Here is a 14,350-nt window from a genome sequence, read left to right as displayed (position 1 = left end):
AGCTGGGACTACAGGCGTATGCCATCATGCCCGGCTAATTTTTGTATTTTTAGTAGAGATGGGGTTTCCCCATGTTGGCAAGGCTGGTCTCAAATTCTTGACCTCAAGTTATCTGCTCACCTCAACCTCCCAAAGTGCTGGGATTACAGGTGTGAGTCACCATGCCCGGCTGTACTCATATATTTCTACCTATCTCATGTGCTGGTATTATTTTTAATTAAAGAAATACACAAATATATATTACAAAGCCATTATAGTACAAAAGAAGTGAATCATAATGCCCCATGCTAAAAACATGTCAAGATTGCAAACTATGAGATTTTTTGTGAACCCTATTATAAGCGAACTGAATTATTGCCCATTATGCCTTCTTTTGGCCTGTGTGGATGTATTATAGAAAGCAGAACTGCTCATCAAGTCCCTACTGTTGCTTTGTCAGCTGTAAGCATAATCCTTGCTTTCTACTCTTTCTGGTTTAGGGAGCCAGTATCAGCATTATCTAGGTCAGAGGGCCTGTCATAATGATTTTTGGGTCTTATTCCCTCTGGCAATAAGAAAAATAGTATTATCTCAGTCATTGTGTGGATTCAGGTTATCGGAGATTCTTAACAATAAGCCCATTAATGTTTTTTTTTTAATTCCATTTTTCAATTCAGGTTTTCAATTTTTCTCTCCTGGTTTGAGAAACTAATAAAGGGTTGTAACATGCCTTAAATTCTATTTATTGGCATCACTCTCAGCGGCCTAGCTTATGGGAGAAGAAGCCAGTGGAGGCTGGCAGGCAGAGGCGACACAGGATCCCCAGGCTGCTGCCCAAGGACAGATTGCAGGGGCGGCCAGGGCACTGGGTCGGAGTTTCTTGCAGGTTCAGGAGATGCAGGGGGCTTGGGCTACCTGCCTTGTAGGGAATTGGAGAGTTGGAAGGAGTGTCGTGGAGGGCAAGCCCCAGAACTTCAGGATGTGGTGCTCTTTGAGGAAGGATGTCCTGTTCCTCCCGGTGCTCTGGCAAAATTAACTGCGTGCTGTTAACTAGGAAGCCTGGACAGTTGCAGGTGTGCCAGCCACCCCCATGGAAATGGCATTTAAAGCTGTGGGCTGGAAGAGGTCACCATGGGGAAAGTAGAGGAGAGGGCTCAGCACAGGCCCCTGGGGACACTCTTAAGGTTTAGAGGAGGAGCCTAGCAAGAAGCCAGGTGAGAAAAGTGTTTCAAGGAGGAGGGAGTAGTACTTAGGTGTGTTGGAGGCTGTCCAGGTAATAAAGATGATGCGATGAGGGTGGTCCCTGGGCTGCCACCTAGAGGTATTAATAGCATGGTGGAGACACTCTCCATGCAGGGCTGGACAGGGACGCCTCATGAGAGCGGGGAGAATAGGAGGTAGAATGGAGGCAACACTTTTGAGCTACTCTCTCTTCCAAAACTTTTGCTGAAAATGCAAGCAGAGAAATGAGGAAGTAGCTGTAGGGAAACTGGGTCAATGGATGTTTTTACCTTTCTGTTATTTTTTTTAAAAATGGGAGATATTAGAGATTTTTGCAGCTGGAAATGATCTACTACAGAGAGAGAATTGATGATACAGAAGAAAGGGAGATAAATTTGAAGTAAAATACTTGAGAAGGCCAGGGGAGAGGAGATCCAGAGCTGAGGGGAAGAGCTGACTTCTGATAGGAAACAGGGTCCCCGCCACACAGCATCTATCAGGAGGAAGCAGAACTTGAGGGTAGAGATGCCAGCAGCTGGTGCTGTTAGAAGTAGGAAGATGAAGGAACTCCTGGCTGATTGCTTTGATTTCCTCAATTAAATGATCACCAGTGGAGGGGAGGCAGCAGAAAGGCATAGAGGGGGTTTAAGGAGAGTAGAAAAGGTATGGAGGAGTCATTCTGAAGGGACACAGCAAACATTCCAGGAAAATACTGGATTGCTGGGCAACATTGAGCGTACATTTGAAGATATCTATTAAACTGTTGAACCTAAGGATGTTTTTAGACTACTTTTTAATTGGCATCAGGGATCCAGAGTTACGCTAGAAGTTTCTTGGGGATGATTTTAACTTGTATCTTCAAGAGAGAGAAATGTTAAATGCTTGACACACACACACTACCAGTACCCTTTCCTGTGCCCACGGCTAATCCTTTATGAGCTGTTTCCTCCCTTGGAGTCTGAAGTCTGGGTCCAGAACACTTTCCTATCTGGGACATGAGGTAGCCACATCAAGCTGTTTCAATGGCCCAAAGTAAAACTTTTTTCTGTCCTTAGAAAAATACCAGAAAATATAACTTGCTGTCTGATACAGAGACCTACATGACTATTAGATTCTTTTCATGTGTGCTGGTTGCTTGAAAAATCAGAACCAAGGCTATCTTATTTTTTAAATAATGTTGACTCTTTCCTCCCAAATATAAAAATGGTGCAAATTCATTATGGAAAATGCAAAAAATAAGGCTTCCTGCAAAGAAAATTGTTTAGAATATTACAATTCATAAATAACCACAGGTCACATCTACTTGCCTTCTTTGACCATTTGTATGCAAATGTGTGAATACATATGTGTGCATACAGGAATGTATATATATTCATTTATAGGTTCATATATATATTCATTTATGCATTCATGTATATATGTGTATTCATTTGTACATTCATTTAGTGAAATGTGTTTTGAACTCATGGTAAATGCCAGACACACTTCTGTGTGCTGGGTGACATTACATTCTGGCAGATACACACACTCCACTGCGCATATTCCCACCTCCCATAAACAATAAAATATGTTTGCGTCTTGGCTGTTTCTCTTAATATTGCCTCGTGAGGATGTTCTCACACTATTTTACATTCTCTAAAAGTTCCATATGTAGTTCCATATGATATTTCATCCTATGACTATGTCATGACTATTTCACCATTGTCCTATTGGTAAACACGATAGTTGCTCAATGTTTGGCTATGAATGCTGTTTTAAGGGCTCCAAATGTACCACACATCCATCTCCGATATTTACATGCATCCATTCAGGGAAGCACATCACCACCAGGGACTCCTTCAGCTCTGCATGCTCATGAACACCCTAGGCTACCTTGTCTACTGCTTCCACATCCTCACTTCCCTCCACGCCCCCTGGCCTGCAGACCCCAGACACATCAGTCCTCTCCTTTCTCTCCCTCCAGACAGGCCAGGCTTGTTCCACCTGAATCAGGGCTTTGGCACTAACCATTGATGCTGCCCAGAATATTCCACTCCCCAATGTGGTGGGGTCCTTCTTGTCAGTCAGATCTCTCCTTGAATGTCACTTCCTTAGGTTGCTTGTCCCTGAAAACCACTCCATCTAAAGAAGCCATCAGTCACTCTCTAACACAAACCCTCCACTTTAGGTTTTGCTATGAAACATCAATATTTGATTTTTTATTGCTAATTTTAAAAGTTGTCCACCTGCCACACCAAGGTGGGTGAGCCCCAGGAGGTTGAGAACCGTGGCTGTCTTATTTGTTGCTGTATCCCAAATGTGCGGAACAAATGTCAAGCTTTTCAGAAGTATTTGTTGAATCAGTGAATGAGGATCCTGAGGATTTTGAAGGAACATTCCTTTCCACTGGATAACTGGAAAGACTTGTCTGAGAATACATATATTTATATATATAAAATATATAAAATTATGTAAAGAGTGATCTGCAATAACTGATATCTGAGAACAAAATTTCCTTACAAAACTCCAATCTTTTCAGAATAAAAACTTTGATTCCCACTTTTTTTATATAATAAATGTTGTATTTCCAGATTATTTAGAAATTAGAGAAGATAAAAAGAAGGTATATCCCTGCCTGTTCTGGATCCAATTGGAAAAATATTGCATTAAAAGGGTCCCACCAGTTTGACATAATATTTTGATTGGAGGTCACTTCTGGGACTCACCTCTGTGGAGCACCTTTTCCTGGCGGACTCCATGATGAGGGTTACTGCCCAGCTGAGATGCACTCTGTCACACTGTGGGTGGAAGGGAACCTTAAACATGATCTCATCACAGTTCCTTGGTGTACCTACCGATGGGGAAAATGAGGCCAAGAGAGGTGAAGAGAGAAGTTCACTGCAGCCCTGGAGGTAGCCAATGGCAGAGATGTAAGTAGCCCTGCCTCGGACTCCTGGGTCATGGAGGTTTCCATCATGGTCCCCTCGCCACCTGGCTTGCCACAGTCCTCCCCTCCTCTTTAGTGATGTGTCTCCTCCAGTTGTTCACCTATGTCCTAGGATAAAGAGGGAAATTTACCCTAAAGCAAACACTGTGGGAACTGCACTTTTTAAAGAGAAGTTGTCTCCTTAGATACGGGTACCAAGGGAAGGAGCAAGGCCTTTGGGGAGAGTTAAGAACAGCCTCATGCCAACAGAACACATCATTCTCAGGCGCTGGGGTGAGTGAAGGAGAGGGGTGAATAGTTCTGTAGGAACTTTCCAGGCCATTGAGTCTATGAGCTTTTTTGTAGTTTGACAATTTGGAGAAGGCTTTACTGCTATTACTGGGAGTGACTCCTTGGCTAAGATCCCAGCAAGTTAGGATATTGCTTTGCTATTCTTACATGTGACCATCTTGGTAAAATATTTTCAATTTCTATAGCAGCAACCCATGAGCAGTTGTGGGATTTGGGAGGACTCCACAGTCTTGATTCCTCTGCTTGGGACATTTGTCCTTTTCAGGTTTCTGTTGTTTCTCTCCTCACTTCTTTTATTTTAAAATTTATTTATTTACTTTTAAGTAGGTAAGTATGAAGGCATGTAAATGAATTAGGAAGAATAGATATAATAAAGTATATATTAATAAGAGTAGGTATAATAAATTCCATCTACTTAGCTTCCACATTATTGACTTTTTCTTTGTTTTCTTAGCAAAGGTTCTTCCTTAAAGGTGCACAGCTTTTAAAAGGGCAAGCACATTTTCTTTAGGTACTGTAAACCAGGAGGGCCTCCTTGTGTTACAGCTGGGGAAGATCAGGTGGTAGCTGAAAAACACAATCAGCTGGGCATGGTGGCTCACGCCTGTAATCCCAGCACTTTGGGAGGCCAAGGCAGGCTGATCACCTGAGGTCAGGAATTCAAGACCAGCCTGGCCAACATGGTGAAACCCTGTGTCTACTAAAAATTGAAAAATTAGCCAGGCATGGTGCAGGAACTTGTAATTCCAGCTACTCGGGATGCTGAGACAGGAGAATCGCTTGAACCTGGGAGGCGGAGGTTGCAGTGAGTCGAGATTGTGCCACTGCACTCCAGCCTGGGTGACAGAGCAAGACTCCCTAAAAAAGAAAGAAAGAAAGAAAAACACAATCAGAGCTGCTCATTCTATCATCACGGAGAGATGCAGCATCCTGAGTGATTTAGAGCGGTGGTCCTCAGCGTGTGATTCCCAGGCCAGCAGCAGCAACACTTAGGGGCTTGTTAAACACAAAACTTTTGGGACACCACCCCAGGCCTTTAGAACCAGAAACTCTAGGGGTGGCCCTTGGTCTGTGTATTAAGAAGTCATCCAGGTGATTCTTACACAGGCAACAATTTGAGATCCACTGTTTACAATGTGTTTTCTGGAGTCCAGCTGCCCAGGTTCTATTTTAGCCTCAGCACTGATAAGCTGTGTGACCTTGGGCAAGTTACCTAACTTCCCTGAACTTCAATTTCCTTTGTCAAATAAAGCCTATGATAGGACCTACCTGGTGGGACTATTGTGGAGATTAAATGAATTACTTTATGAGGTATTTAGAATAGTGGCTTATAAAAAGTGCTAGGAAACTGTTGGCTATTTTTTATATTGGTATCAACTGCATCAAACACTATTAGCATTAATAATGACAATGAAATAATTTTTGGGTACTCATTATTGTCATAACCTATATAGTAAATGCAAACATCCTTCTTGGAGAAAAAATACACTTTTCAAGGAATTTGAAATGATTTGCTTGGGTTAACTATTAAATGTTCATGTGAATGCTGTATATCCATTTGAAAATTTTGGAAAGTACTATATCCCTGAACAATTTTAAGAGATAAATAATTCTCACCCAGCTCTCCACTCTCCCTTTTAGTGTTTGAGTGATGTGTGGGTTATCTGTAGATCAGTGAATAGATAAGTAGGGAGGGCTCTCGTTTTCCTCCCTGCTCTTTTCCTTCTTTTCTGGTTTCTGATGCAACGTGTCTGTTTTTGGTTTTAATTAAATGGGAGACCTGCCACATCTGTGACCAAGTGATCGGGGCATGGGTTCTATCCCTGTCTCGGGTCCTAAAGAATTGCATCAGTTCCCCTGTTGAATCCTTTTCTCTTCTTGAGGGCTGCTTCCAGGTGACAGTGGAGGGGGAACTGGGCAGGGAGGGAGGGCTCTGTGGCTGTGGACCTGCTGGGGTGGAGTCTTTCTGCTCTTAGGACCTGCATGGATTCCCTCCCCCATTCCAGGCAGAGTCTGTGGCCAGCACTGGTTTTGCCTTCGATACCTAGGTGGTTCTCCTGCCTCCACTCTGCAACCTTAACCCTGTGATAGTTCGCAGGGGGTTCCTGAGAGAGTTGTAACCAGTTGTCTGTTGAGGAGAGATACCTCATTAATGGGGTCAACACCCTATCTTCTCCCTCTCTAAAATATAACACGGTTTCAAAAGAGAAAGCAAGTACCAGAGAAGGAGAATATGATGATGGCAGAGTGCTTCAACCACAGTGATTTTGAGTTAACTTGGTTATCTGTATTAAGCAAAAACACAGGCAGAACATTTTATTCCTTTGTTTTTCTTACTGCCTGCCTCAAGTGAAAGGTAGATATGAAAACCTTGACTTGATGAATAAAACATCTGGACTACAAATTATTACTCAGAAGTTCAGCTTCTCTAATATATTTCGATTCCTCTCTGTCCTGCATGTAGAAGCCAAGTGCAAATGCCTTAAAAGTAATTCTAGGCATAGCTGTTAATTTGGTTTCCTAATTATTTAGTTTTACATTCACACAAGTAGCCAATGCATGTGAAACAACATGTTGTTGAAAATTGAAATTTACAAGCATCGTTGTGGAGTGCTGGAAGATTTGCAGTAACCTAGAAAGATCATTTGGGTGGCTAATGAAGCTCCCGAACATGTGTAGGCAGTTATTACTCAGAGTATTGACTGAACGGGTGAGCGTGCTATATAAATTTGTGTAATTGCTTAACTAAGCAAATAGCTTTCAGTTGCTTTTACATAATAATTTTACTTAAAGGGTAAATATTTCCCCTTTCCTCCCTCCTTTCTGCCGCATCCTGTTCAGTTTCTAGGGCTTTAATATTCTTGTACTCTTGCTCTTGCTTTTCCTCGAAATGGAAATCCAACACTTTTGAGAAGAATGCAACTGCTTCCTGTCGTGACATGAGCAGACCTCGCTCTGAAGGTGGAGTGTTTGGGTTGGAAGCCTTGAAGCCTGTCCTTGAGATGCCCACTCTGTAATATGCAGATAGTCTTGCGCTTTTGGCTTTTGTATCTCTGTTCCTCATTGAAACATAAATCTGTTTTGCTGTTGTGGTTTCGTTTGTCAATACTCTTCCCTTTGCTTTTGCCCCATAAGGCTCAGAACGCCCAGCAGCTCCATGAACGAATCCAGTCCTCGAGTATGGATGCCAAGCTGGAAGCCCTGAAGGACTTGGCCAGCCTCTCCCGGGATGTCACGTTTGCCCAGGAGTTTATAAACCTGGACGGCATCTCTCTCCTCACGCAGATGGTGGAGAGCGGCACTGAGTAAGCGTCTTTTTTCCTAACTTCCACAGCTGTCCTGCGTGTCTCCGCGTTTTGAATATTGTTACATTCCTTACACTTGCAAACTCTGTTTTAAAGACCAGAGCCTTGGTTAGACTCAGGAAAAAAATAGTTTTTAAGATAGTGGCGAGGCAGTGGGTTTGTAATTTCAAGAGTTCTCCATCCTTTGCCCACCAACATCTAGTATCTGAGACAAAATAGAAATCCATCAAGTGCTAGAAATTTCAGGTTTATGTGGGAAAATATCACGCCATTATCTCAGAGGGCCTTGGCAACAATGAAATTATAACTCGACAAAACAATAGTCCCTCATATTCGTTGCCTATCCCTAAGAAAAATTTTCCCTCCCTCAATCCATTAAAAAATTAGATTACCTAATTATGTTTCTTTTTTCATTGACAGCTCAAGCTAGTTCAAGTTATGTTTCAAAGTATAAAACCAGGTCAAGATATAATCCCTGAAGTAATTTTAAAACGTAACACTTGAATGATTAAATACTTGTCATTAATTACTTGAAATTAAATGCAGTCAGCATGTATTAACTACCTACTCTGTGCATGCAAAAGAGTTGAACAACGGAAAATTTTTTCATATGAGCTTGCCTTCCAGAAATTGATGGTGACTATTATATGGGCAGAATTCTATTGCGTGTAATTCCTCCTGAGAGCCAGGCATCTAGAGGGCGGACCCATTATCTCTCTCTCTCTCTCTTATTTTTTTTTATTTGAGATGGAGTCTTTGTTGCCTAGGCTGGAGTGCAGTGGTGCAATCGCTGTTCACTGCAACCTCCACCTCCTGGGTTCAAGTGATCCTCCCACCTCAGCCTCCTGAGTAGCTGGGATTTCAGGCATGTGCCACCACACCCAGCTAGTTTTTTTTTTGTTTTTTGTTTTTGGGAGATGGAGTCTCACTCTGTTGCCAGGCTGGAGTGTAGTGGGACAATCTCGGTTCACTGCAAGCTCTGCCTCCTGGGTTCAAGCGATTCTCCTTCCTCAGGCTCCCGAGTAGCTAGGACTACAAGCGTATGCCACCACACCTAGCTAATTTTTGTATTTTTAGTAGAGATGGGGTTTCACCATGTCAGCCAGGATGGTCTCGATCTCTTGACCTCGTGATCTGCCTGCCTTGGCCTCCCAAGGTGTTGGGATTACAGGCGTGAGTCACCACGCCCGGCCTAATTTTTGTATTTTTAGTAGAAATGGGGTTTTACCACGTTGGCCAGGCTGGTCTCGAACTCCTAACCTCAAATGATCTGCCTGCCTCTGCCTCCCAAAGTGCTGGGACTACAGGCGTGTGACACCACACGCAGCTAATTTTTGTGTTTTTAGTAGAGACGGGGTTTCACCATGTCAGCCAGATGGTCTCGATCTCTTGACCTCGTGATCCGCCCACCTCGGTCTCCCAAGATATTGGGATTACAGGTGTGAGCCACCGTGTCCAGCCTGATTTTTGCATTTTTAGTAGAGATGGGGTTTCACCACGTTGGCCAGGCTGGTCTTGAACTCCTGACCTGAAGTGGTCCACCTGCCTCTGCCTCCCAGAAGTGCTGGGACTTGGGACTACAGGCGTGTGACACCACACCCAGCTAATTTTTGTATTTTTAGTAGAGACAGGGTTTCACCATGTCAGCCAGGATGGTCTCGATCTCTTGACCTCGTGATCCGCCCATCTCGGCTTCCCAAAATGTTGGGATTACAGGTGTGAGCCACCGTGCCTGGCCTAATTTTTGTATTTTTAGTAGAGACGGGGTTTCACCACCTTGGCCAGGCCAGTCTCAAACTCCTGACCTCAAGTGATCCACCTGCCTCTGCCTCCCAAAGTGCTGGGATTACAGGCGTGAGCCACCATGCCTGGCTGGAATCCATTAAATCTCAGCCTCACAGAGGAGATGAGTGTGAACTGTCCTTGAGGGAGTTGGAGTTCCATCATGAGGGAGGAAGGAATGTCCCTTCCTGCTGGGGAGCTTGCTCTCTGGTGTGACTGTGGAGCGTCAGGAGCCAGGCGGGGCCAGCTCTTATGTTGGTGGAGAGACAACTCCTTTAACCACTGAATGCTGAATGCCTGCTAGGATGAGCAGGAGGCAGCCCCTGCCATGTGGTCAGGTGCTATTGGCAGAGACTAGTAGAGCATACAATTTAAAGCATGTGAAATAGCTGAATCAATTAATTGCATATGAATATGCTAAGCTAATAAAGTACAGTGTCAGGATAGGCATTTATTATGAAAGAGTAAGTATCATTGAGAATGGAGGTTTAAAACTGGGTTGTTTAAAGGGTACCTGGTAATACAAAGAATGAATTGATAACTCTGCAAGTTAGAGATCTTTCTGGGCCCCTCCCCTTCTGTCCCCTTCCTCTCCTTTCCCTCCCTCCCTTCTCCCTTCCCTTCCTCCTCCCTTCTCCCTTCCCTTCCCTCTGCCCCTCTCCCTCCCTTTCTTCCTTCCTTTCTTCCTTCCCTCCTTCTCCCTTCTCTCCCTCCCTTCCCTTTGTCCTCCTCTCCCCTCCCCTCCCTTCCCCTCTGCCCTCCCCTCCCCTCCCTTCCCCTCTGCCCTCCCCTCCCCTCCCTTCCCCTCTGCCCTCCCCTCCCCTTTTCCCTCCCCTTCCCTTTTCCCTCCCCTTCCCTTTTCCCTCCCCTTCCCTTTTCCCTCCCTCCCTGCTTTCCTTCCTTCCTTCCTTCCTTCCTTCCTTCCTTCCTTCCTTTCTTCCTTCCTTCCTTCCTTCCTTCCTTCCTTCCTTCCTCCTTCTCCTCCCTCCATCCTCCCTCCCTCCTACACTTGGCATCATCTGGCCTCTGCAGTTGGTACTAGTGAAAACATTTTTTTTCTCATTCAAAGACAAGATATTCTTTAGAGTTTGGAGTTGGGGATCTTAACTCGCAGTCAAGTAGAGAAAATCCCTAGAACTGAATGTGAAGAACATCAAGTCAGAGAAGACTGACAAACAGGCCTGGGTGATCGGGAAAGGGTCAACTGTAGACAGGTATCATTTATTTTTTTCAAGGATGACGAAACCTCTGCTTATGAAAGTTTGAGCATACCTCAACGTGGAGTGGTACAGGGAAATGTAAACCCTGGATGTTGTCAGAATCCAGTGTGGTTACTGTAAGCTGGAGCTGGAGCTTGAATCAGCGAGAGGGAAGTTGAATAAGTTTAGGGATCCAAGGAGCTTGACAGAGGAATGGATACAGAGGGTCCTGTCTGTGAGGGGAGCTCCAGGCTGGAAGCTGGTCTGGAATGTGTCAGGATCCTATTGCCTGTTTCTGGGGAGCAGAGGAGGAGGACGAGTTGTTATAAACACCTTCACTCATCACTGGATTACTTCATGTACCTGCCAGACATGGTAGCCTATACTACATACCCCCCACGGCTTCTGGTGAGAGAGTGGGGCCTGGGGGAGGCTGCCTCGGCAACACTAACATGTTAAATAAAAATGTAAAAATGTTTACCCCTGTTTATTGATTAAGCTAAGTCCCAGCCATTGATATGTCAAGGACAATGCATCAGAGCCAGTTGTAACGTCACCTGCTGATATGAGTTGGTTCTGCCACAAGTACCTAGGTATCCAGGGCTTGAGCTCTGGCACATTCAGAATGATATTTGCAAATACTTCTGAAATTATTAGAATTGCAATTGTAATTACGGTTACTTTACCGTGGTAAAGACAGCAAAGCAGGGGCCCATGTGATCTGCATTCTGAACAGGGGCCTGTGGCGGAGCCCCTCACCTCCAGAGGCCGGCAGTTACAGACTTTGACAATGAAACTGCCTACTAGGAGCTTTTGTTTTCAGTTTCTCATTGCTTTACTTTGCTAGGGCTGCCATAACAAAATACCACAGACTGAGTGGCATAAACAACAGAAACTTTATTTTTCCTCAGAGTTCTGGAAGCTGCAAGTCCATGATCAAGGTGTTGGCAGGGTTGGTTTCTGCTGAGGTTGCTCTGGATAGTGGATGGCTGCCTTCTCTCTCTGTCCTCATGTGCACATCCCTGTTTTTTCTTTTTGTCTTCAAATCTCCTTTTCTTATAAGGACAAGAGTCAGATTGGATTAGGGACACCTAATGGCTTCATTTTAAATTAATCACCTCTTGAGAGGGCTTATCTCCAAATACTGTCCCATTCTGAGGTACTGGGGTTTAGGGCTTAAACATGTGAATTATGAGGGGCCACACTTCAGTCCGTAATGCTTATAAAAGGGACACAACCATTTTTGCTTTAAAAGAAAAAGAGTAAGAACTGATGCTATGTATGTGCCTTGTCAACATTCTTACTTTTTCTCAGTGCTGTGGCCTTACTTTATGACACATCTCCACCTGCAGAACAGTCCAAAAGATTCACTATTCCTCAGACCCAGGATGGGGGACAGCAGGTCTGAATTCTGTCTCCATGTTGCACACGTATTATACAATGTGAGAGAATGTCAATATTGAATGTACTTTATGTGAGCTAAAGCAACTGAATGCCTTTCTTAAAAAAAGGAGTATCACACTCATTAATATCTTAACTACAGTCACGCACTGCATAAGAACATTTCGATCAGTGATGGACCACAAATATAATGGTGGTCTCATGAGATTATGATGGAGCTGCCCTATACAGCTGTGCCATTTTTTATATTTTATACCATAGTTTTACTATACCTCTTCTCTGTTTAGATACACAAATATTTGCTATTGTGTTACCATTGCCTACATTACTCAACCTAGTAACATGCTGTACAGGTTTGTAGCCTAGAAGCAATAAGCTGTGCCACATTGCCTAGGTGTGTTGTAGGCTATACCATGTATGTTTGTGTAAGTACACTCTATGATGTTCACACAACAAAATCACCTAATGATGCATTTCTTAGCATGTATCACATTGTTAAGCAACACATGACTGTATTTATAATAATCAGTAAGCCGTCCCAGTTTGATACATACAGCCAGGTTTCAGACAGATAAACAGAGCTTAAGGCCAGGTGTTGGGTGAATTCTCTTTTGCATTTGTCTCTTACACTTTCCCATCACACTATGTTTGTGGGAAGGAATGATGTCTCTCTGGGTCACCTTTGGTGTCCCCCTTCCTGTTTTATTTAAGTTCAAAGTTACGCTATTTTCGGGGATGGAGGAAGGAGGGACTGCAGTTGCAAGGCCTCCTGCCTTCCTTCTGCTGGTCCTGCATCTCATGCTCAGAGGTGGCTTATTTAATAAACAGCAAATTTTTCAGATCTTTCGCTAAGATTAAAAAGGAAAGAGAAAGCCATTTTTCTTATAAGAAATCCTGGCTTCTCTGTTAAACTTAGAGCAAGACTTCAATTAATTAACAGGAAACCTTTGGGATAGAAACCACATAAATTAAATAGATCCTGCAATTTGGAAGGCATTTAGTCATGACTCCTGGGCAATGTTCCAGCTGGAGAAGGTGGTCGTTTCCTAAGCAGGACCCGTGGAAATTTTCGTACACATTGAAGAAATGTTGCTGGAATTTTTCTCCTTACTTTTAGGAATAATGAGATTCAGAGATGACTTGCCCGCCCCTCATTACCCAAGGCTGGGCTTTTTTTTTTTTTTTTTACTTTAAGTTATTGGCTACATGTGCAGAACGTGCAGGTTTGCTACATAGGTATACACATGCCATGGTGGTTTGCTGAACCCAAAACCCGTCATCTGCATTAGGTATTTCTCCTAATGTTATCCCTACCCTAGCCTCTCACCCTCTGACAGGCCCTGGTGTGTGATGTTCCCCGCCCTGTGTCTATGTGTTCTCATTGTTCAACTCCCGCTTACAAGTGAGAACATGCGGTGTTTGGTTTTCCACTCTTGTGTTAGTTTGCTGAGAATGATGGTTTCCAGCTTCATCCATGTCCCTGCAAAGAACATGAACTCATCCTTTTTTATGGCTGCATAATATTCCATGGTGTATATGTGCCACATTTTCTTTATCCAGTCTATCATTGATGGACATTTGGGTTGGTTCCAAGTCTTTGCTATTGTGAACAGTGCTGCAATAAACATACGTGTGCGTGTGTCTTTATAGTAGAATGACTTATAATCCTTTGCGTATATACCCAGTAATGGGATTGCTGGGTCAAATGTTATTTCTGATTCTAGATCCTTGAGGAATCACCAGACTGTCTTCCACAATAGTTGAATTAATTTACACTCTCACCAACAGTGTAAAAGCGTTCCCATTTCTCCACATCCACTTCAGCATCTGTTGTTTCTTGACTTTTTAATGATCGCCGTTCTAACTGGCATGAGATGGTATCTCATTGTGGTTTTGATTTGCATTTCTCTAATGACCAGTGATGATGAGCTTTTTTTCATGTGTTTGTTGGCTGCATAAATGTCTTCTTTTGAGAAGTGTCTGTTCATATGCTTCACCCACTTTTTGGTAGGGTTGTTTTTTTCTTGTAAATTTGTTTAAGTTCCTTGTAGATTTTGGATATTAGCCCTTTGTCAGATGGCTATATTGCAAAATTTTTCTCCCATTCTGTAGGTTGCCTGTTCACTCTGATGATAGTTTCCTTTGCTGTGCAGAAGCTCTTTAGTTTAATTAGATCCCATTTGTCTATTTTGGCTTTTGTTGCAGTTGCTTTTGGGGTTTTAGTCATGAAGCGTTTGCGCACACCT

General features: G+C 43.4%; 1 protein-coding gene across 17 annotated transcripts in view; it reads left to right on the top strand.

Annotated features, from left to right (window-relative positions):
• ELMO1 (engulfment and cell motility 1) overlaps positions 1-14,350 on the top strand; it is a 592,158-nt gene that overhangs the window by 177,600 nt on the left and 400,208 nt on the right. For all 17 annotated transcript variants that reach the window (XM_019031281.4, XM_055347629.2, XM_055347626.2 and 14 more), the window contains one exon: positions 7,553-7,722. In XM_019031281.4, the coding sequence (XP_018886826.1) occupies positions 7,553-7,722 (170 nt within the window). The remainder of the gene's footprint in view (positions 1-7,552; positions 7,723-14,350) is intronic.

This window comes from Gorilla gorilla, chromosome 6 (genome assembly GCF_029281585.2).
Source record: "Gorilla gorilla gorilla isolate KB3781 chromosome 6, NHGRI_mGorGor1-v2.1_pri, whole genome shotgun sequence".
Classification (NCBI taxonomy): Eukaryota; Metazoa; Chordata; class Mammalia; order Primates; family Hominidae; genus Gorilla; species Gorilla gorilla.
The sequence above is the reverse complement of the archived record's forward strand: the minus strand, read 5'-3'. Positions and strand labels throughout refer to the sequence as shown.